Below are 24,464 nucleotides of genomic sequence, written 5' to 3' on the forward strand. Positions count from 1 at the left end.
TACATGTAATGGGGCCCCAGGCGCTTCTCTCCCCCACCCCCCTTTGCAAGAGAGGCGCTACATAAACGCAACAGGTTTCATGAAGTTGCAGGGGGTGGGGCCCCAGGCGGGCTAATACTCCCCCGTGCGCATGAGCAGAGACGGCCGCCTGGCCCTCCTCCTTCTCCTCCTCCCCGCCGCCGCCGCCATCTTGTCCCGAGGCTCTCACTCGAGTTCGGCTGCGGGTCGCTCTCACTCGGGGTGGCGAGCAGACACTCACTGTCACCGCAACAGCGGCAGCGCGAAGGAAAACCCCATGGTCTATTTAAACAGTTGTTAAAACTGGCCTCAATCGACGGCATGGGTTTGCTGTAAAACTTGTGCGACAAGCTGAGCGTCGGAAGGTGTTTCCATGGTTACGGTTGCTGGGCCCGGGGGAAGCGCAGGGCAGGGGACGTGCTCCACACCAGGTAGGGAGTCTGACACTGCAGGTGACTCCCTGCAACTCGCCTGCTCGCTGCAATTAATTGGGTGTTAATGTGACCCCACTGGCAAAGTAGATGAATGCCATATCAGGAACACTGTCAATGCAATGGGTGATTGTGCCTATGTACTGGGAAATTCTTGCTGAACTGTTTGCAAAAAAATGTATTTCACTGTACCTGGGTCACATGGCAATATAGAAACCATTGTACCATTGCAAGCTAAAGAGAAGTTTTGCCCATGGTCTATGAGTGTTTGCTTAGACTTTTTTAATCTATTGGCATTTTTGTTAACTTGAAATGTCAGGCGAAATTGTGGACTCTCTGAAGTACTGTTTGCAGTGCCATGTGGCATAGGTTGTATTTGTCCTGTGAGGAGGGTGGCCGCGACTTACGTTATTAGACTTCAATTGGAAAATTGTTTCAAGAATTTACTCATTTACAACGAGATCTGGGTATCCTAGTGCATCAGTCAATGAAAGGAAGCATGCAGGTACAGCAGGTAGTGAAGAAAGCCAATGGAATGTTGGCCTTCGTAACAAGAGGAGTTGAGTATAGGAGCAAAGAGGTCCTTCTACAGTTGTACCGGGCCCTGGTGAGACCGCACCTGGAGTACTGTGTGCAGTTTTGGTCTCCAAATTTGAGGAAGGATATTCTTGCTATGGAGGGCGTGCAGCGTAGGTTCACTAGGTTAATTCCCGGAATGGCGGGACTGTCGTATGTTGAAAGGCTGGAGCGATTGGGCTTGTATACACTGGAATTTAGAAGGATGAGGGGGGATCTTATTGAAACGTACAAGATAATTAGGGGATTGGACACATTAGAGGCAGGAAACATGTTCCCAATGTTGGGGGAGTCCAGAACAAGGGGCCACAGTTTAAGAATAAGGGGTAGACCATTTAGAACGGAGATGAGGAAGAACTTTTTCAGTCAGAGAGTGGTGAAGGGGTGGAATTCTCTGCCTCAGAAGGCAGTGGAGGCCAGTTCGTTGGATGCTTTCAAGAGAGAGCTGGATAGAGCTCTTAAGGATAGCGGAGTGAGGGGGTATGGGGAGAAGGCAGGAACGGGGTACTGATTGAGAGTGATCAGCCATGATCGCATTGAATGGCGGTGCTGGCTCGAAGGGCTGAATGGCCTACTCCTGCACCTATTGTCTATTGTCTATTGTCTATTGTCTACTCATTCTCCATTTTATTGTGTTCTTCATATATCCCCATTGATACTTTATATTTCTACCTCGTTGTTGCTTATGCAATATATTACATTGAGGATGCTCCTCAAACTGTGGAGCAGCTTGGACAATACAGCTCACCCGCTCCATGACATCCTGAGGAGCATCTTCAGCAACATACTGATTCCACCAAGATGTAGCACAGAATGCCTCAGGATAATCTTTTTTCCTGTGGCTATCAAACTGTACATACAACTCCTCCCCCTTCTGTCATGGGGTAGATTGACTGACTCCCCTTACCCTTTGGACATCCTGGACTTTCCACTCATCACTTTAATGTCATGTTTCTGGTTGTGTTTTATGATTGTTGGCAGACCAATTTCCCTCCTGGTATAAATAAAGTTCTATCTTATCAAATCATAATGTATCGTTCTTATTGTAGCAACTTTTAACTTTAATACCATTGAATTATGGAAGAATGCATAACAGACTCAGTAAACGGTCAACAGAGATGACTTTCTACCTGCTGCATGGTTTTAAAATACAGGATTGCACACATTGCCTGTGTAGGCTGGACGCACTTTAGTAGCACGATGTTGATTACATTTTGTTGATCTTCACCAAAACTGCCCAGATTGTTTTAACTTTGAACAGTATAATTAAGATTTAGATTTACGTTTACCTTGTAGTGTCAAAATATATTTCTGTTTACTCTGTTGACTGTTTAGGTCTTGTTATCTTTGTCCATGATTGTGGTAAAAGTATTTTCAAAGGTAGGAAATAAACAAACAAACTTTTGATATGGATACATAATGTGGGAGTAACTTAGCAGGGCAGGCAGCATCTCTGGAGAGAAGGAATAGGTGACGTTTCGGGTCGAGACATTTCTTCAGACTGAGAGTCAGGGGAGAACAACGTTTGAGTATTATTGACATTTCCCTTGACTCAATGATATGGGTTTGCACTTTAACACGAGTACATTTTACATAAGGGGAAATAAAGTTTATTTTCTGCAAAAATATCTTTCATTTATCAATAGGAATGGTAAAATATTAGAGTCCTACTGTTCTTTCCTGAATCTGAATTAATTGGCATCAACATTGGCATCAACGGCATAGAAACCAGACCCATCTAACCATTTGGCCCATATCCCCCTAAACCTTTCCTAACCATGTAGCTGTCCAACTATAATTTAAATGTTGTCATTGTACCTGCCTTAATTGCCTCTTCTGTCAGCTCATTCCATATACTCACCATACTGAATAAAAATAGTTGCCCCTCAGGTTCTTATTAAACCTTTCACCTCTCACCTTAAACCTATGTCCTCTGGTTTTTGATTCGCCGAACTTGGGCATTCACCCTATATATTCCCCTCTTGATTTGATACACCTCTTTAAGATCACTGCTCATCCAATCAATGGTTCTTTATTATCATGTGTGCATATGTACAGTGAAATTCTTTTTTTGCATACAGCTCAGTAAAGTATTGCTATACCCAAGCACAATCCCCAATAGAACAAAGAAAATAGGAATAGTCCACAGAAACCGCATTTAGGAGTTGCCAGGTATGGGCTTCATTTTTATTGTCTGGTCAGTGCGCTTGGTCTTCTGGAGCAGCGCCCGATCCAGGTGAACCTCAGGCCCCTGCAGGGCCTCCAGCCATTGCCTTTCTCCAGATCATCCAGCAAACCGTCATTTCTTGAGAGGGTAATAATAATAATAATAATAATACATTTTATTTATATAGCGCTTTTCATATACTCAAAGACGCTTTACAGAGATTTTGAGAACATAGGAAATGAATAAATAGATAAATAAGTAAAGAAATAAATGAATAGAGAAAGGAGACAGAAAGGTAAAAGGTAAGACGCTGGTTCACTCTCTTACTGGCCCTTTGTCTTGTGTCGCTGGTCCCCTCTGTTCTCCTCTCCAGTTCTCCGATCCTCAGGGGACGAGCAGGGGCTGGGCTCAGTCCTCTACAGCTGCCTCCAGCCAGAGCGTACATATTGGAGAAATGTCAGAGGTTATATTGAAAATTAAAGCAAGAGTCCCATAGCTGCTAGCCCACTTGTTGCATCAACACCTCAGCATGAAGGCTTTTGTTAATGTATGCTACATATATTTCTAATCTTTGGAAATTAAGTGGAATTCACCAACATATGAGGGCATGTGAATGACTGCCCTCGTGATGTTAATGAAAAAGAATTGCCACTGAAAAACCATGCCTAAGTGGGGACAAAGAAGTGCAACTAACAGCATCGACAATCATTTAAAGTAGATACACGGGTAGGGCAAAGAGGAAACGACATCTTGGGTGAGGTGCAAGTTGAAAAGTAGTTAGCAGATGGGTTGAGAGCTTAGTGAGTCAGACATCATCTATCAGGAAGGCAGACAATAAAATCCTTGAAAGGAGGCAAATCATTATTAACAGGTTCTATGTTCAGATACTACAAGCATTAGCAATAAGGAGATGAATACTGAAGGTATCCTAAATATGTACAAGATGTTCAGGGAATTTATTGCATCACTGGGTAGACATCTCTAATTGGTTTCAAACCAAATTTCCATTTAATACTTGAAGTTACAACCAGCTCGAGTAAGTACTGGCAGGTAATGGGGACATAGGTGAGGGAAGCTTTTGATTAGGCAGACAAAGGCCAGTGAAGAAAAGACAGAGGGGTGAGACAACAAGATAGAAGAGTTATGAATTGTGAAGCGAGAGAAAGGAATATAGGTGGAAGAAGGGGGAGAGGGGAAAAATACGTGCGAGTCCAGGTGGTGCTTGTGGGAGCAGGATGGGGGAGATACGGGGATGGGAGAAGAAGGGGAGTTTATATAATTACCTAAAATTCAATGTTCATACTTTTGGGTTGTAAGCTATACAAGCTCAATATAAGGTTCTGTTTCTCCAGTTCCTCCCCTGCTTGACCCGCTGACTTACTCCAGCACTTTTTTAGTAAACCGGCATCTGCGAATCCTTGTGTTTTTTATGTTTGAAAATTCCTGGGGCAAAAAAAAACATTGTTACCGTGAGTCTGAATCTCTCTCATCCCCAACCCTCTTTCTCCCATTTACACAAATGTTTTTAAAGCACGATTTATTATAACGCAAAATTTCTTCGGAATATAACCATCGTATTATTCCATAACTACCTGTATGGCATATTTTCTATTCCATATAGTTCTGTCTTTATATTTTGCAACCTGAGTGTATAATTGTTATGGAGACAGCATATAATTTGCTCTATTCAAAGCTTCTTAATTCAAATTACCTGATGAGACAAACTTACTTCATCATGTTTTCCACTTACTTATTTAGAACATAGAATAGTACAACCTTGGCCCACAATGTCTGCACCAGACATGATGCCAAGTTAAACATCTCCTCTGCCTGCATGTAATCCATATCATTCCATTTCGTACATATCCATGTACCTATCCAAAAGTCTCTTAATGCTACTTCAGTATCTGCCTTCATCACCACCTCTAGCAGCATTTTCCAGGCACCCCACCGTGCTCTGTGTAAAAAGAAACTTGCCCCTCTCATCTTAAAGTTATGCCCACCTGGGAAAAAAGATTCTGACTGCCTACGCCTCTCATAATTTTATGAACGTCAATTAGCTCTCCCTTCAGCCTCTGACACCAAGTTTGCCCAACCTCTCCTTTTAACTAATGCCTTCTAATCCAGGCAGCATTCTGGTAAACCTCTTATGCACCCTCTCCAAAGCCTCCACATCCTTCCTGTAATGTGGCAATCAGAATTGAACATGATACTCCAAATAATACTTAACCCAAGTCCTATGGTGGTGCAGTGATAGAGTTGCTGCCTTGCAGCACCTGAGACCCGGGCTAAATTCTGACTATGTCTGTCTGTACGGAGTTTGTATGTTCTCCCTGTGACCGCGTGGGTTTTCTCTCGGTGATACGGTTTTCTTCCACACACTAAAGACATACAGGTTCGTATGTTAATTGGCTTCGGTAAAAAAAATTGTAAATTGTCTTTAATATGTGTGTAGGATAGTGTTAATGTATGGAAATCGCTGGTCAGCATGGACTCAGTGGGCTGAAGGGCCTGTTTCCACGCTGTATCTCTAAACTAATCTAAACAATTTCTTCTGCAATTCCTTTGAGCAATTCAAAGGTTTCAAAGCTCTTTTATTGTCTTGTGTACCAATTAAGGTACAGTGATATGCAAATTACCACACAGCCATACTAAAAAAAAGCAACAAGACGCACAACTACATAATAGTTAACATAAACATCCACCACAGTGATTCCCCACATTCCTCACTGTAATGGAAGGCAATAAAGTCCACAGCCATACTAAAAAAAAGCAACAAGACGCACAACTACATAATAGTTAACATAAACATCCACCACAGTGATTCCCCACATTCCTCACTGTAATGGAAGGCAATAAAGTCCCAACTTCTTCCTCTTTATTCTCCCGCGGTCGGGGCAGTTGAACCATCCGTCAGGGCGATCGAAGCTTCCGCTGTCGGCGATCGAAGCCCCCGCGACAGGCTGGTCGAAGCTCCAGCGTCATGGCGGTCGAAGCTCCAGTGGCTTGGAGTAACCAGAGACCGCGAGCTCCACAACGTTAAAGTCCGCAGGCTCCCGCGTTTGGAGCTCAGAGGTCGATCCCTGGCAAAGGGATTGTGAGCTCCACGATGTTAAGTCCTGCAGGCTCCCGCGATTGGAGCTCCCGAAGTCGATCTGCAACAGAGGCCACCAACTCCTCGATGTTAGGCCGCAGCACGGACGGAGATACGATACGGAAAAAAATCGTATGTCTCTGTCGAGGTAAGAGATTAAAAAGAGTTTCTCCCAAGCCCCCCCATCCACCACATAAAACATGCTAAAGAACACTAAAAACATACATTTAGCACATACTATTAAACCAACAAAGAAGGAAGGGACAGACAGATTGCTGGCGCCACCCGGTATATTTGAGCAATTATACAAATATCAACAGTAGACTGTAATTTCACTCTTTAAATTTTAATTGTTTTCATTATTATTTACAGCAAGATGTCCCATCTTTCCAGTGAGGATGAGTCAAGTCTTCAATCTTTAGTTAGGCAACTATTGAAGAGTATTAAGGAGAGAATTGTAGGTGCACCTTCACTTGAATGTGTGGAAGAGATCTTGCTGCATTTGGAGGAAACAGATGAAAATTTTCACAAGTATGTTAAGAAATGACAACATGATGATTTGGAGATTAAGAAGGATAAACTGGTTGAAGCTCAAACATGGTTGCGTAATTTCGGATTGTTGTTGCAAGTCACATTTATCCTTGGTTTTCGAAGCACACTAGCAGTGGAGAGAAATATTTATATAATTTTTAAAATTCAGATTGTTTTCTTGTCTATTAATTCTTCACACTGGCATTTTTCATGGATCATTTGAGAACTGGATGATGGCATGGATAAATTTATTTGTCTAACTTGCCTCATTGTGCCTTTTGATGAGTTGATTCTCATCTGAACAGTCCAAAATAAGTTTTGATTTCCACACTCTTGCATGAAAAATTTGCATTATTCTCCAAAGACTTAAATATGAATTTGGGGGGGGGGGGAGGTGAAATGTTTTCTGAACAAAATTGGAAGGGTGTTGCACTTAATATGGGGAAAACCAGTTGGTGGATGAAATTACTTTAAAATGCTTGGATGCAGTTTTGTTGTTTTCAACTTCATTTCTACTTGGAATGTCCTTGGTTTTTAATGTTCCATGTCACAGAGAAAATAATAGTTTGTTGTCACTTTCTTTTCATTCGAATTAAGTATGCTGATTGCTAATCTTTCCCCAAAATATCTTGTGTCATCTACTGAAACAAATTGTTCTACTTTTATTTTGAACCTGTTGACTAAGTAACATCTGGGATTTAATACAAATTGGATCAACAATATTTAAAACCACCTATTGCAAGTCTGTGCAAAAAGAGGCATTACAATACTTTGCATATTTTTTTCAGTAGTTCAAGGGGATTGAAGGTATATTTAGAGAAACTTTTATCACTTGATGACATTGACTGCAGTATCTTTTTCACCAGTATTAACAGTTGGGCGGAAATAATATGGATTGTAATACATGCATGGAAAGCATAATTAGCTTCTTTGATTTGAATGAGCAGAATTATGTAGAAGGGCTATTCTTAGTTTGGTGTGTGACCAAAAATGTGAAAAATTGTGGAATACATCTCTTCTAATTCTGAAAGCATTACAGGTATATTGTTTTGTACTGTATATATGACATATATGTCGAAGTTTATGAAGTGAAATTTTTATATGTTATGCTGACAATGTTTGTTTAGGGTCAGAGGTCAAATATGACTGGTCACGTGTGTGGCCTCACATGGTCACACATGACTAAGAATGGCCCAGAAAGCTTTATGAGCATGATTTGTTTTATTCAATTTCCATTAAAAGATTTTCTGGGACACAATAATAAAATAACAAATGAATTAGGGGAACCTTTTACATTTTTGTGATAAAGGTATTAATTTTTCTATATCAAATTTTTGTGATTTAAGTTATGAGTTGGTGAAGTACCTACGGAACCATATTGATGACATACTGGGCTCCGTGATTGAGAAGGAGACTGAGAAATGTACTGGAGAGGGTCGAACTTTAGTTTCTGGTCAAGATACACTAGTTCAACAAGTTACCAGAAACATTCGAGAATCTGAAGAGTAAGTTATATGCATTTTGCTTTAAAATTTCCTTTCTATTTTCTCCCAGAAAGACCCTCAATGATTACAAAATTCTTATGTGATTTAAAAGATCATAGATATTTGACGTGCATAGGCTTATTAAAACCCGAAGCTTTGCCTCTCAGTGGAAATTAAGGTTGCTGTAGATCACAACTTGTAAGGAGAGTTTGATTAGGCTGGGTTTGTTTTCCCTGGACTGGAGAAAGCCGAGGGGTGAACTGATAGAGATGTACAATAATATGAGGGGAATAGATACGGTAGATGGTAAAGTTACAAGACATATTCAAGAATCCAAAGAGTAAATTATATGACTTTTTCTCCCAGAAAGATCCTCAATTAGCACAGAAATTTGTTACGTGTTTTAAAAGATCATAGATATTTGATGTGCATAGACTTATTTAAACCTGAAATGTTGCCTCACAGTGGAAATGAAGGTTGATGTAGATCTCATGACAGGGGCATCTAAGATGAGGACATAGTTTTAAGGAGAGAGGTTTAAGAAGCAGGTTAGGGTCTGGCCAGAGGGAACTATGTCAGCATTACAGGACTGCTTTGTGTGCACTGACTGGGACATGTTCAAGAAGGCTGCGACTGACAACCAACACACCAACCTGGAGGAGGATGCTACGTCTGTGTCTGCACACATGAAAAAGTGCATAGAGGATGTCTGTGTCACCAAGATCATCACTATACGGGCCAACCAGAAACCCTGGATGACCACCGAGGTACGTGCAATGCTCAGAGCACGAAATGCAGCATTTAAATCCGGTGACATGGTGGCACTCAGATCAGCAAGAGCCAACCTGAACCGATTCATCAGGCTAGCAAAGCGTGCCCATGGTCAGGAAATCCAGAGTTTCTTTCATGACCCCATGAACACCAGGCGCATGTGGCAGGGAATCCAAACCATCACAGACTATAAGACTGCTCCACCACCCTGTGAAGCCAACACAAACTTTCTCAATGAACTCAATAAATATTTTGGATGGTTCGAGGCACTCAACAACACACCTGCGAGGGAAGCTATTCCTCACCATGATGAACAGGCACTCAGTCTCGACACAGCAGATGTCCGGCTGTTATGCTTCGTAAAATTACTCAGAACTTATGATTCTTCTTCTTATCGTGTCCACACATGCTAGATATTGTGTTTCAGCCAAAACTGAACACAACTCTTAGCAATATCATTGTTCTCTGCGAGGTCCTCAGCTTTGCATCTCAATAGGTGCTCCATAGTTTGTGGTTCAGTGCCACTTATGCAGATGACATCTTCATTGTCTATATAACCCCATTTCTTTACAATGTCGCTTTTCAATGACCAGTACCAGCTCTCAGTCTGTTGAGACATTTCCATTCAGCCCAGCTTGATTCGGCCCCAGGAGGAAGTTCTTCTTTGGCATTTATGGACGGATGTCGTTGATGGGAGATTGGCTAGTCTCTCTTCCCATAATGCAACTCTAGTACCTTCAGCTTCAGCATTTGGTTCAACTTCGTTGAGGAAGCTTTTCCTGGACTTTAGCCGACTCTTTGCGGGTTCATGGCCGAATAGGGGATGTCGTACATCTGTGGTCTGCCGATGGCATTCTCTACTGCTTGCTGCACTGCGACAACTCTCTGGTGGCGCTATACCAGATAGTATGCATAGGCTGTCAGTTGATGTTGGTCTAAGACATCCAGTGATAAGGCGTCAGGTTGTATTGATGGCTTGTATTGAACTTATGATGGAAGAGTTTAAGAAATACAAGATAATTCCTTGGTTAATTGTTAAGTTGTTATGGTTTGTTTCAGATACAAGGATATGATGCGATCAATGAAAAATAGTATGATGATAGTCGTTGAGTCCCTAATCAATAAATTTGAAGAAGATCAAATGAAGAAAGAAGAACTCCACAGGAAAAAACAGCATGAGCAACACACTGATTACTGCATGGAAAATTGCTCAGACAGTGGATCATTATTCAATCAGGTAAATAACTTGATCATTGTTCTACTTTTCTTTCTTATGAGTATTACATATTGCTGAATGATAATTTAGTAACAAAGATAGACACAAAATGCTGGAATAACTCAGCGGGACAGGCAGCATCTCCGGAGAGAAGGAATGGGTGACGTTTTGGGTCAAGACCTTCTTCGGACTGATGATCAGAAAGAGATAATTTAGTAACCATGGCTTAGCATTTGTGAACAACAGTGATACAATAGCAGTCACACTAATTAGTCAGGGAAGAGGGAAACTAGAGGGTGAGAGAGAGGGTGGCACGGTAACGCAGTGGTAGAGTTGCTGCTTTACACTGCTTACAGCCCCAGAGAACCGGGTTTGATCCTGGCTACGGGTGCTTGTCTGTATGGAGTTTGTACATTCTCCCAGTGATTGCGTGAATTTTCTCAGAGAACTTCGGTTTCCTCCCACATTCCAAAGACGTACAGGTTTGTAGGTTAATTGGCTTGGTTTGAATGTAAAAATTGTCCCTAGTGTAGTGTTAATGTGTGTGGATCGCTGATCGTTGCAGACTCGGTGGACCGAAGGGCCTGTTTCCGCGCTGTATCTCTGAACTAAACTAGAGATATGTGGAAGGGTAAGGTATGAAGATGACAGATTAAAGCAGATGTTGATAAGGAAATGTAGATTGGTTCATTGTTAGCTATGGGGAAGGTGATAACACAGCATACAATCAGTAACTGAAGACAGCTGCTGAAGACCTTCTACCGCTGCACCATAGAGAGCATCCTAACGCATGGAATCCCTGTGTGGTACCTCAGCTGCACGGAGGCAGAAAGGAAAGCTCTACAGCGGGTAGTCCATAGAGCTCAGAGGGCCATCGGAACACAGCTACCAGACTTGGAGGGCATCTACAACACACGATGCCTCAGAAAAGCCACCAGCATCCACAAAGACTCTTCACACCCCTGCAACAGTCTGTTCGAACTCCTTCCATCGGGCAGACGATACAAGGCCTTCTATGCCCGCACCTCCAGACTCAGGAACAGCTTCATCCCCAGGGCCATAGCTGCTATGAACCGGTCCTGCTGAGCCGGATGGCCACAACGCATAGATCAACTTGCACTTTACCCTGTCCAAAACTGTTACAACTGTTCGTTTCGTTGGGTTGCTGCTGTCTAAATTACCTAAATTAGTGCATCGTATGGGAGGCGCATTCCCAATCTCGTTGTACCCCTGGGTACAATGACAATAAAGATATATTGTATTGTATTGTATTGTATTGTAATATATAATCAGAAGGACAGTAGAACTAGTCAGAGAACTAGGATGGGGGAGGGACGAGAGAGAGGGAATGCAAGGGTCACTTGAAGTTAGAGAAATCAATATTCATATCTCTGGGTTGTAAGCTGCCCAAATGAGATATGAGGTGCTGTTCCTTCAATTTGGTTGAGCTTCACTCTGACAGTGCAGGAGGCCCAGGGCAGAATGGTCAGTATGACAATGGGAGGGGGAATTAAAATGTTTAGCAACCGGGAGATGACGTATGCCTAGGCGGACTGAGCGGAGGTGTTCAGCGAAATGAAACAGGTTTGATTGAGGTTGATTCTGCTGACTATACTGTATTGGAACATGGAGTTAATTGGTTTAGAAATGCAGTTGTTAACCTTGGATATTCTTAATTTTTGATTCTGTTTAAAGTAGGAGCTTTAAACAGATTTATTATTTTGTACACCTGTGTACAAGACAGGACTTTTCAATGCAAATTTATTTGTCCAATATGGCATTGGTGTGGAAGAAACGATGATTTCCCAGCCATCCCATTCACAATTTTTTCTGATCATTCTTAATTCCCAAGACCGCACTCCTTAGGCTGCACAGAGCCTCAGAGGCTAGTGCTGCTGATAACATCTAACACCTACAGCAACACGGGTTCAGCCCTGACCTTGGGTGAAATTTGGTCTCCTGTGACCACGGGGATAAGTGGCAAAATAGTCAAAGGGAAATTGGTGGGCATGAGGGAGAGGATAGGTCGGAGAACTACAGAGATGAGAGTGGTAATGGGATTGTTTGTTTAGGAGTCAGCATGGACTTGATGGGCTGAATGCTCTGCATTGTGTGTCAGAAAAAATTAAGTTAACAGAATAAACATAGAAAAGAATAGAGATAGCAACCGTTGCTAATTCCCCTTCCCCTCCCCATATTGACTATACTCTGCCTTTTCCAATGTCAACGGCAAACAGAAATAACAATATCGCATATTTTCCAATTTCAGGTAATCTACCCCTGTTTGCCCCTATCTCTCCACTGCCACATCCCTGGCAACCAGTTCCTTTCTCTTTCTCCAACTCCATCTGCTCATTCTCCACCCCTCCCTGCCACAGTCCCCCATTTTTCATGCTACGTCTCCACCCTTATTTTCGCCACCTGACTCGTGTGCCAATCAGTTCCTCTTCAACTGGATCCATCTATTGTATGCTAGCCTTTGCCCCACCCCTTCTCCTCATGTTTTTCTGCTGGTTATCTCCCCTCTGCTACCTCATTTAGAGGAATGGTCTCGACCCAAAACACCATCTGTCCTTCTCTCTCCACAAATGCTGCCTGATCTGCTGAGTTCCTCTTATGGTTTGTTCTTTTTTTGCAATAGATTTTGCTGCTTTATTCAATGTGGAAACTGAATGCGAGATGTAGGGCATGATATTGTCCATAAGGGATTGTTTAACAATATTGGTGCTGTGGATAGTAGTTCTAAGTTTCTCTGAAAACCAATATATCAGTAGAATTGTTTTGCTTTCCATTGTTGCTGCTGATGCTTGTAACAACTCTGACAATGGAGGAGACCTAGCACAGAAAGGTCTGTGTAGGAATGGGAAGGAGAATTAAAGTGTCCGGCAACCGGGAGATCAGGTAGGTTCAGGTGGGCTGAGCAAAGGTGTTCCTCAGACTACGTTTGGTCTTGCCGATGTATAAGAGTCCACATCTTGAACAACGGATACAGTAGGTTGGAGAACTAGTACAGTACTACATTACAGTAGTTGGAGATGGTCCAAATAAATTTGAGTGCACGATGAAAATTGGTGGTGAAGTTGATGAAGTCCATGAGTTCCGCATGGGTGCAGGAGGTAGCACCGATGCAGTCATCAATGTTACGGAGATAGAGTTCGGGGATAGGGCCAGTGTACGCCTGGAACAGGGATTGTTCAAAGTACCCTATAAAGAGGTGGGCATAGCTGGTGCCCATAGCTATGCCTTGGACTTGGAGGAAGTGGGAGGAATCAAAGTAGAATTGGTTGAGGGTGAGGACCAGCTCCACTAGGCAGAGTAGAGTATTAGTAGAAGGAAATTGGATGGTTCCGTGGTCGAGGAAGAAACGGAGGGCTTTAAGGCACTTCCTGGGGGAGGATGGAGGTGTAGAGTGACTGAACATCCATAGTAAAGATGAGGGAGTGGGGGCTTGGAAAGCAGAAGTCATTGAAGAGATGAAGGGCATGTGAGGTGTCTTGGACATAGGTTGGGAGAGATTGACAAGGGAGGATAGGGTGGAGTCGAGGTACGTGGAAATCATTTCCTTGGGACAGTAGGCAGAAACAATGGGTCTGCCAGGGCCGTTGTATTTATGGATTTTGGGGAGAAGGTAAAACCGGGCTGTGCGGGGCTGGGAAACAATAAGGTTCGAGGCTGTGTAAGGCAGACAGCCAGAAGTGATGAAATCAGAAATGGTGTGTGAGATTAGGGCCTGGCGCTCGTCTGTGGGATCATGGTCCAAGGATAAGTAGGAGGAGGTGTCCGAGAGTTGTTGGTAGAAGTCAGCGCGCCAGACTACCACGGCACCTCCCTTGTCAGCGTCCTTGATTATAATGTCGGGGTTGCTGCAGAGTGAGTGGAGGGCTGTACGTGCAGAGGGGGTGAGGTTAGAGTAGGGGAGTGGAAAAGGGGAGATGGTTGATCTCACACCGGCAGTTAGAAATAATGAGGTTTAGAGAGGTTAGAAGGCCATTCTGGGGAGTCCAGGAGGAGAAGAACCGGTGGAGACGAGAGAATGGGTCGTCACTGGGTGATGAGGATTCCTTCCCATAGAAAAAAGCACAGATGCAGAGGCGACAGAAGAAAAGCTCTACGTCATGGCGGACCCGGAACCTGATGAGGTGGGGGCGGAGGGGAACGAAGGTGAGGCCTCCGTTGAGGAAAGAACGTTCTGTATCGGAAAGGGAGAGGTCAGGGGGGGTGGTGAAGACAGGATAAGGGTGGGGGTTGGGATCAGAGGAGGGCTGTGGAGTGGACAGAAGCCGAGGCGAGGTCTGGTGGGGGGGATGGTGGGTGTTCAGAGAGAAGGGGGCCTGAGGACTATTGTATGGGTGGGGTATGGTCAGGATAACCTGGTTAAAAGAGAGGGAAGGGGAAGACCCATCACTATTGAGGTTCCCTGTAGGAGGGGGGGGGGGGGGGAGCAGTAGGACATAGCAGAGTCAGACCACATGGTGTGGGAATCTGCATCGTGGAGTCTGTGGGCCCGCTGGTGGGTGGTAGGTGCTGAGGCTGGAACTCGGGTAAGGCGATGGATCCGGCCCGATGGTGGGCGGTGGAGTGGCCTGGATTTGGCGAAGTCGCTGGTGGAGACCCATGGGGGGCTGGAGTAGAGATATGGGTCATCGGTAGCAGTATCGGTGGTCCCGGGGAGATTGTGAAGGTCGGTGGCAGCAGCGATGGTGGCCCCAGGGAGGCGGTGAGAGTCGGCAGCGGCGGCAGTTTCGGTGATCCGGGCCTGGATTCGTCCGGGAAGGTAGTGAGGGTCCGAGAGGCGGTGGATGTTTGTGCTGCTCCTCATGGCGGCCATCTCGGCCTTATGGTGGTCGGGCAGGCGGCACGGTGGAGCCATGAGTGTCAGCGGTTGAGTCGAGGAGTGTCGGTGGAAGTACCGGCCTGGAGGCAGGCAATTTGTGATCCTTAGTAGAGTCAAGGTAGGCGAGGAAACGTTTGTTGAGGGCATGGATCTGGCGTAGAATGAAGTACAGTTGGAGTCCATGACAGGTCTAGGTGAGTGAGGCCTGGAGCTGTGGGAGAGTCAGAGTGAGGGCCTGCTACTGTGAGTGAGAGGCCCAGAAATGTGGGAGAGTCAGAGCGAGGGCCTGCTGTTGTGAGTGAGTGAGGCCCAGAACTGCGGGAGAGTCAGAGCGAGGGTGAGGGGTGATTATGTAGCGGTGAATAAAATCATGAGAGGTATAGATTGGGTAAACCCCAGAGTCTTTTTCCCAGAATAGGGGAATCAAGAACCAGTGAACACAGGTGAGAGGGTGAAGATTTAATAGGAATCTGAGGGATAACATTTTTACACAAAGTGTGGTGGGTGTATAGAACGAGCTGCTGGAGGAGATAGTTTCTGTTGCAACTTTTAAGAAGCATTTAGACAGGTACATGGATGGGATAGGTTTAAAGGGACATGGGCCAAAGCAGGCCGGTGGAACTAGTGTAGATGGGACATTTTGGTCGGCAAGGGCAAGTTGAGCCAAAGGTCCTGTTTTCACGCTGTATGACTCTATGACTGATTCTGTGACTCTGAGTCAATGATTTCTTATTGCATTGAAAATTGCAATTCTCAAATGTTTTGGAAAAGGGAGAGAATAAAGAGCTGGCAGGAAAGATAATGATGAAAGGTTAGAGAGAGGGGGAGCAATGAATGGATGAGAAGAGTGAGATTCTTCAACTGTTGGTAGAGATTAGACATGATCATATTGAACGGAGGGGTAAGGTGGAACACTCCAAACAGTAATCTCACTATCTCAGTGGCAGTTTCTTTTAAAACCCATAAGTGCAGCCAATGGGTGTTGGCACCTGACTTTGTTTAGCCATATTACTAAGGCATATGGGACAATGGTAAAAGGATGGCTGCATGTGATTAATCTACTGTTACATAGGATGTAAAAGCAACATTGTGTCATTTGACCATACCATCTTCTTCCTACTATTTTCCAAGCAATAATCACCTCTCATCTTTCTTCCTCCTTTCTGTCTCAAGTCTCTCCTAATTTTCTCTCCATCTATTTCCCACCTGCCCTGATTCACTCTCAACTTCTATGTCCTGTTTCTTTTAACTCAGTTCATTACAAGGCTGCTTGAGCTACTGCTGCACCTGGTTTTAACCCCCCTCCCCACCCCATCCTCTTTTGAAAATGACATGGGCGATTTCCTTCTCATTAGGAGGTCACTCCATAATGTTTGAAAATGCATCTATTAAGTACCATGGAAACTTTTACTTTGTGTACTTAGGAACCAAAGTTAAAATGGTGCCGCAGAGGAAATTTGAGTGTTGTGCTAGAATCACAGGCTTTGAAATGCTACCTGAAAAAAATAGCTTTACACGTATAAACATGTACACTTCCCTTTGTAATCTCCCATCTCTACAAGTATTTGAGCTGGAAATTGAGGAAAGAGGATCAAATTTTGGAATTGATTGGAAGTGTGGCCATAAAGATGGTGGGGATGAGTCATTTGGCAAGATGTTCTGGGTGTGTTATTTGGTAAATGATTTGAGAAGTTTGGTATGGCTTATAATTGGACGGGATATCCAGCCATGGATGTATACAGCACAGAAACAGGCCCTTTGGCTAGACACATCCCATGCTAGTCCCATTTGCCCTTGTTTGACCAATATCCTTCTCAACCTTTCTTATCAGTGTATTTGTTCAAATGTCTTACCTGCCTTAACTGCCTTACCTGGCAGCTCGCTCCATATACCCACCAGCCTCTGTTTGAAAAAGTTGCCTGTGTTCCTATTAAATCTTTTCCCTCTCACCTTAAATCTATGCCTTCTGGGTCTTAGTTTCCAACCCTGGGAAAAAGACCCTTAATGATTTTATACACCTCTATGAGATGTAGGCGCCTGTCCGCTAAGGAATAAAGTCCTAGTTTGCCCAACCTCTCGCTATAACTCAACCCTCGAGTCCTGGCAACATCTTCACAAATCTTCTCTATACCCTTTCCAGGTTATTAGCATCTTTCCTGCAGGCTGGTGAGCCAGTGAATAGAACAGCTGGACTTGATTGCTTGTAAAATTCAAGTAATTGAGCAGGCAGCAAAATGTTGATTATAATCGAACAGAACTTGCTGCAGAAGATCTTCAAAAAGCTCATTGCAGTAATTTTAAACTAATCATGTATTCTCCTCATAGCTTTTTCAAATGTGGCAGAGCAGAAAGCACTAGAAGATTAAAACTCAATTATCACATTTGTAAATGTGAATAATATTGACACATCTTGAAAATTTGTCAAAGTGAAATACTGCAGTTGCTGGAAATACTGAAGTAACATCATGCAATGTCAGAAATATTAAACAGATTGGGTCGCATCCACAGAAAGCAGAACAGAATATTTCAGAATTGGAACTTGTAAAAGCATGAAATATAAGAGGATGGTAAAGCTATTTCCGAAGATGGGATAAATGGGAGAAGACAAATCAAATCTGAAATGGCAGAAGAGAGAAAAAGCATGAGACACCAGCAGCATGTCTGAAATTCAAGAGTGTCAGGGGGCAGAAATTAGTGGAGCTGTTATTACAAAGGAGAAGTTGCTTTGGAAGCTGAAATATCTGAACGTGGGTCAGTCAGTTGGATTGCACCCATGGCTTCTGAAAATGGTAGGGTTGTGATTGTGGAGGCATTGTGATTGTGTGCTGGGGAGCCGCGCGGGCGGCGGGAGGGCCGCGGGGAGCCATGCGGGGCTGCACGGGCCCGATCCACCCACCGAACAACCGCGTCGCCGACGACCAGAATGAAGACCGGAACGTGCCCCGGTAGGCCCTACCTGCCCCACAGGCCTACCAGGGGGCTGTGGAGAAGCCGGAAGGCGAGGCCTGTCTGGAACAAAGGAGCCTCAGCGGTGGTGGTGATGGGAGACTTGGCGGCGGCAGTGGGTGTTTACTTGGTTGTTCAGAAGGCCTTTAATAAGGTGCAGTAAGTGAGGCTACTAAACAAGATGAGGGCCCATGATATTAAAAGGAAGATACTAACATTGATGGAAGGTTTGCTGGATGGCAGAAGGCAAAGAGTGGGATTAAAGGGGGCTTTTTCTGGTTGGCTGCGAGTGAAAACTGGTGTTCTGCAGGGGTCGTTGTTGGGGCAGCTACTCGTCACGTTGAGAGATCAATGAGGGAACTGAAAGCTTTGTGATCAACTTTGCAGATGATGCCAAGATAGGTAGAGGAGCAAGTAGTGTTGAGGAAGCAAGGAGTCTTCGGAAGGACGTGGACAGGTTGGGAGAGTGGGCAACAAAATGGCAGATGGAATACAGTGTTGCAAAGTGTGTAGTCATGCATTTTGGTAGTAGGAATAAAGGTGTAGACTATTTTTGAATGGGGAGAGGATTCAGAAATCAGAGGTGTAAAGGGACGGAGTGCTGGTGCAGGATTCCCAAAAGGTTAATTTGCAAGTGGAATTGGATGTGCTGGCATTGGAGAGGGGCCAGAGGAGGTTTACAAGAATGATCCAGGGGATGATTGGGTTGATGTATGATGAGCGTTTGAAGGCACTGGGCCTGTACTCATTGGAGTTTAGAAAGATGACGGGGGACCTCATTGAACTTACCGACTAGTGAGTGGCCTGGATCGAGTGGATGTGGAGAAAATGTTTCCACTCGTGGGAGATTCTGACTGGAAGGCACAGACGTATCTTTAGAAAGGAGCTGAGGAGGAATTTCTTTGGTCAGAGGGTGGTGAATCTCTGGAATTCATTGCCACAGACGGCTGTGGAGGCCACGTCATTGGGTATTTTTAAGGCAGTGGTTGACAGATTTTTGATGAGGACTGGTGTCAAAGATTATGGGGAGAAGGCAGGAGAATGGGGTCGAGAGGAAAAGGTAGATCAGCCATCATTGAATGGCGGAGTAGACTTGATGGCCCAAATGGCCTAATTCTGTTCCTATGACTTATGAACCTTTGAACCTCATCATTGAGAGGGCGTGGCTGCGTTCTGCAGCTGCGGCTCACCGGCAGTCTCTCTGTCTTTTTTTTTTTGTCTTTGTTATCGTTTAAATGTTTCTTTTGATTTATTTTTAACTCTGTTTATGTGGTGGGGGGGTGGGGGAAGCCTTTTTTTCCAATCTCCTCCTCAACGGAGATGCGACCTTTACCGTGTCGTATCTCCGTTCGCGCTACGGCCTAACACTGTGGAGTCGGCGGCCTCCAGCTGGGATCGACCTTGAAGACTCCGGTCGCAGGGCCTGGACTTACCATCTCGGAGGCTTCGGCCGTGGGCCCTGCAGACCGCAACATCGGGAGTTCGCAGGTCCCTGGCTGGCGACCGGCTTTCGGGAGCTCCAGCCGTAGCAGCTTAGACCGCCCCGGAGTGCGAGGTTTGATTGTCCCGCTCGCAGGCCCTTCATCGCCCTGCGTGGCCTGGCTGCGGCACTTTCCATCGCCCGGTGGGGGCTCAGGACCTTCATCGGCCTGCTCGACTCGGCCTTCCATCACAGTGAGGGTGTGCCTGGAGCAATCACTGTGATGGCTGTTTGTGTTAAAAATTGTAATTGTGTGTCTTGTGTTCTTTATTGTCCACTGCCGGACCCTGACGTGAGAGGACGCTGGCGCTATTTGTTCGCCGCTTCTCCGTCAGGACAGTTCGTTTGTTTGTTTTTATGTCTTGACTGTATTGTAAAGCGTCTTTGAGCATTTGGAAAAGCGCTATATAAAATAAATGTTTATTATTATTTATTATTGAACATAAATTTGAGGAAAAAATATGAATAAAATGTTAAACACAAACTTAAAATGTGGCAATTCTAAAATTATCATATATCGAGTGGCAGATACTGCCCCGTCCATTATAAGTATTGATTTCTCACCATCAAAGGGATCTATCAGAGATGTTGCCTCAAAAAGACAGCCAATGTCACCAAATGCACACTACCCTAGCCACAATCTCATTTCGCTCCTGCCATCGTGAATAGGGTACATGACCATGAAAACTGTGACTCCCCTTGGTTCAAGCATAGCTTCTTCAGCAACAATGGGCTTCTGCGTATTGTGTCATTGGTTGGACAATGATCTTTGGGTTTTACACTAGTATGATTATTTAATTTTTTTGTTATATTTATGTTTATTACATTTATGGGCCTGATAGCTGCCGCAAATTAGAATTGCATTGCTCTGTTGATGGTAAATATGACAGTACAATGTTCTTGTCTCTTGATATGTAATATAAATATTATTGCATTATTGATATTCCTTTGTAGATTTAAGAAATTTTAGTTCAGGACTCGCTGAATAATTTGTTGATGATTTTTAGCATGATTGGAGTAATACTTGGCCATAAGAATGTAATAATGCAACAATTTGATAAATAAAAGTTTTTGTACATCCAGTTTTAAATATCACATTAAACTGATGATAATTGTGTTGATTCATTATATTGGCTGTTTATTATTTGGTTGAAAAACACTTGTTAACTATAATCCTTCATATATTATTGCCAATAAGTGTGTCAAATATAATTCATTATTTTACTGCAGAGCTACACATTTATGAATCAGGAACAATTGCAGATTTTAATAGAAAGGATGGATCCAGGCCAGCCAATGGAGGTGAGTGCATCATTATTGGATATCCACTATTATAGAGGATGCCAATATTTCTTATATACTTTTTGTGTCACACTGACAGTTGAAGAGTAGTCTAAACAAATTATATGTTCAAAGGTCGACAGAAAATGCTGGAGTAACTCAGCGGGACAGGCAGCATCTCTGGAGAGAAGGAATGGGGGACTGTTTCGGGTCGAGACTCGTGTTCAGACTGATGTCAGGGGAGTGGGCGGTACAGAGAGAAAATGTAGTCGGAGACAGTAAGACTAGTTGAAGAAATGCGAAGGGAGAGGGGATGGAGAGAGGGAAAGCAAGGGCTACTTGAAGTTGAAATTATATGTTCACTTGGCCTCAGCATATTTTGTACAATTTTATTAAGATCATGCTCTTTTATGTTTAAATACACATTTAATACAGATGGTGGCATAAATGCTGATATTAACAGTTAAAGTTAATTTGACGCACTTTCATAAAAGAAATTGATTGAACTTCAAGTTTTCTTTTCAAGGTTCGCCGGGATGCCTTGCACACTCTGTGCTGCGCTCCTCCATCTGATGTACTGAACTGTGAATACTGGGGAACTCTTTGCAAATACATTGCTGCAACTCTTTCAGATCCAGACTCTACATTGAGTGTAATAAGCTAAAAAATACAATTTACTAATCGCTGAAAGTGCTATTAAATCGGGAATTGTAAGATATTCATACGCCAACCCTTTGCATTTATTGATTAATTACTGTCATTTGTGGTATATTTTATAGAATCTGTTAGGGTTAATGTTCTCTTGCTTAAGCAGTTTAAGTGTTACAAACTTGTACTTTTAAAAGTATCAAAAATGTGAAAGATAACTAGATTTGGGCAAAGACTTACAAATCTGTTGTATCATGAATCGAGAGACATATTTGAAACTTTTTTCTCTGCCTCCTTGTGATAAAAGCATGGAGAATGCTGGCCATTGGGTGTCAGAGAGAGATGTTTGGAGGTTGTGTTCCACATTTGTCTCCACCCCATAATAGCATGGCAATATGTTTTCGGAAGTGACAGTGAACTATACCACAACATAATTAAAAAAATAAAAACAGAAAACTGGAAACACTCAGCAGTTCTGGAAAGGGACAAGAATATCGAGGATCTTTCATTCAAAATCTGAAATTGAGAATAACAAATTAGTTTTGAGTTGCATTAAGAGTGGGTACAGTTGGATGGAACAAAGGGAATATTTCTGATATGATGAAGCCAATGTTCTCTGGGTGAATTAACATTTACACATTGGTCTGGTTAACTGGTTAATGAGAGCAGTTAGAGAAAGCTAATGAACGGACATGTTAAAGTTTTGAAAAACAGGTTGGAACCATTTGTGTAACCTGAAGTCAAACACACTAGAAATGTAGACATAAGAAACTGAAGATGCTGTAATCTTGTACAAAAAAGTGCCTGGATGATCAGTGAGTCAGGTAGCATCTGTAGAGGGAATGAACAAATGACATTTCATGTCAGGATTTTTCTTCAAAAACACTAGAAATTTCCGTAGTAAGTGAAAAAGTTAATATTAGGAATTGGCATCTTCAGCAATCATAATTTCCTATCACATATATTGGTTTGATAGTATTTTTTAAAACTACGTGGCATAAAAACCTATTTGCACAATGCCCACAAAACAAACTTTGCACAGATAAATCAATTGGCTTTACTGCAGTGTTTACCGTCTTTGTGCATGTTTGTGCAGTGTTGTTACTCTGACATCCATCTTACCAAAATCTTGTTGATACATTGTAATGGCTTAATGTGTTTCTGGCAAAATGTTCAACCATATTCAATCTGAAACAAACTCTAGTAATGCTGAAAGCTCAAATTGAGCATTATTTAAAGGGCCAGATACATCACTGCCGTTATAAACATAGCTCTCTAACAAATCTTGAATAAACAGACACAATCAGTGATCCCAGTTATCATAGCAGCAAGAAATTTCATCAGGTTGCTGCTCAAAATTAGGTGGTTAGAGGTGTCAGAGGAAATCTGCAAAAAGAACTGATTTAAAATTCATCAGATCAGAAAACAAAAACAAGAGAAATATGTAGCACTAATGGCAAGAGTTATCTGTAAGGATTTGAGAGCCCTCATTTGACTTATAATCAAATGCCCTTACAAGTGTGTTTTTAAAAGTTGTATTTCTCAAACATTGCAGCTTGCACTCTTTGGCATGTGTGTCTCTTGACTGTTGCAAAGTAGCAGTGAACGGCAAGGTGTCATGTGGCATATTTCAACAGAGACAGCCTAAGAGCATCCTCTGGCAAGACTTCTAAGTGAGGATGACCCTGACTTTGACATTGTGCAAAGTGGTATTGCACAAGGAAGCACAAAGCACTGTTTTGGAAATGGTGCTGATGAATTTAATTTTATTTGTTTCAAAATTTTCTGGAAAAAGTACAGTGAAAGCGACTATTGCCATTGCAGTGGTAGAAAAATTATGCAGTTTTCTTGGCCCACATCTTTAACTTGAGAATGTTGTCATGCTTTCTTTGCCTAGTGGTCAAAAGTAAATTCGATGTGTTCCTTTTTTGCAAGGTAGTTTTAAGTATTACATGTAAAGAAATGATATGGAATATTAAAAAAAATTAATGCCTCATTTTCTTTAGGATAAAGGCCTTCGATTTTATGCAAAAACATTCTCATCATCAACATTTAGCATTTCAAGGGAAATCTACACAAGCCTGGGTAAGGATTAAAATTTTATTGCAATTCTTTGAGAGAATGGATCCCGTATAGAAATAATTTGGTTTTTGTGGCTAGTTGAGAAGCCGCTATCTTGCTCTTATATATTTAAAACATATTTCAATGTGTAAACCAGCAAACTATGTAACCTGAGATTATTAATGTATTGTATATTACTTGGAACTGCTTCTTGAAATCATCTGGAAGCCAATTTAATGTTAATGAGCTAATGCACCAGCATCACCAAACTATTGTATCATTTGGTGCTCAACTGAACTGGAATTGAACAGATTAAATAATTTAGCATGATTTTATTGTTCCACTTTGATTGTCTACATTTGTTGATCAACTTTAGGATGTTCAGTGTAATTTATTATTTCATTCTAAATGTAGATACACTTTAACTAATTAGTTGAAGCAATTGCACATTTCCATAATTTGCTTTTCACATTTTCTGTAAGTTAAATACATACCTTGTTAAGGGATGTATTAGTGATGTGATGCTGGGTGTCATGATTGTACATATCGGAATTGACCCTGGGCTAGAAATACACTGCAGAGCCTCTGTGCACAATATGACTATTTCATTAGAAAACTAATGCACCATGTAAGAACAAGAGGAGGAAATTGTTAAATTGTTTGTCTAACAGTTAGCACTAGGCAAATAAATTCTTTCCCCAATGATTATTGGGAAGTCAGTCCAATTATTTTAGGCACCACTTTAAAGCATTCCATAGCCCTCAACTCTCAGCTTATGCATCTTTCAATGAATTATCATAACCTGAACCGGAGCGTTTGTAAATTATTGCAATAATTACACCTAGAATGATCACCATTGACCTATTTATGACATTACTTAGCTCAATTCTGTTTCCTCCGTAACATTCCTTGCCTGTGTCTGTGCC

At 42.8% G+C, this 24,464-nt stretch overlaps 1 protein-coding gene across 3 annotated transcripts in view; it reads left to right on the top strand.

Annotated features, from left to right (window-relative positions):
- Positions 1–194: 194 nt before the first annotated feature.
- Positions 195–24,464, top strand: part of tbc1d32 (TBC1 domain family, member 32) — a 120,023-nt gene continuing 95,753 nt past the window's right edge. For 2 of the 3 annotated variants that reach the window (XM_078400176.1, XM_078400178.1), the window contains exons 1-7: positions 195–449; positions 6,659–6,817; positions 8,164–8,322; positions 10,132–10,309; positions 20,779–20,850; positions 21,356–21,481; positions 23,484–23,562. In XM_078400176.1, coding sequence (XP_078256302.1) covers positions 6,663–6,817; positions 8,164–8,322; positions 10,132–10,309; positions 20,779–20,850; positions 21,356–21,481; positions 23,484–23,562 — 769 coding nt within the window. In that variant the 5' untranslated portion in view covers positions 195–449; positions 6,659–6,662. The remainder of the gene's footprint in view (positions 450–6,658; positions 6,818–8,163; positions 8,323–10,131; positions 10,310–20,778; positions 20,851–21,355; positions 21,482–23,483; positions 23,563–24,464) is intronic. The other variant, XM_078400177.1, reaches the window with a different exon arrangement.

Source organism: Rhinoraja longicauda, chromosome 5, assembly GCF_053455715.1.
Source record: "Rhinoraja longicauda isolate Sanriku21f chromosome 5, sRhiLon1.1, whole genome shotgun sequence".
Taxonomy (NCBI): domain Eukaryota; kingdom Metazoa; phylum Chordata; class Chondrichthyes; order Rajiformes; family Arhynchobatidae; genus Rhinoraja; species Rhinoraja longicauda.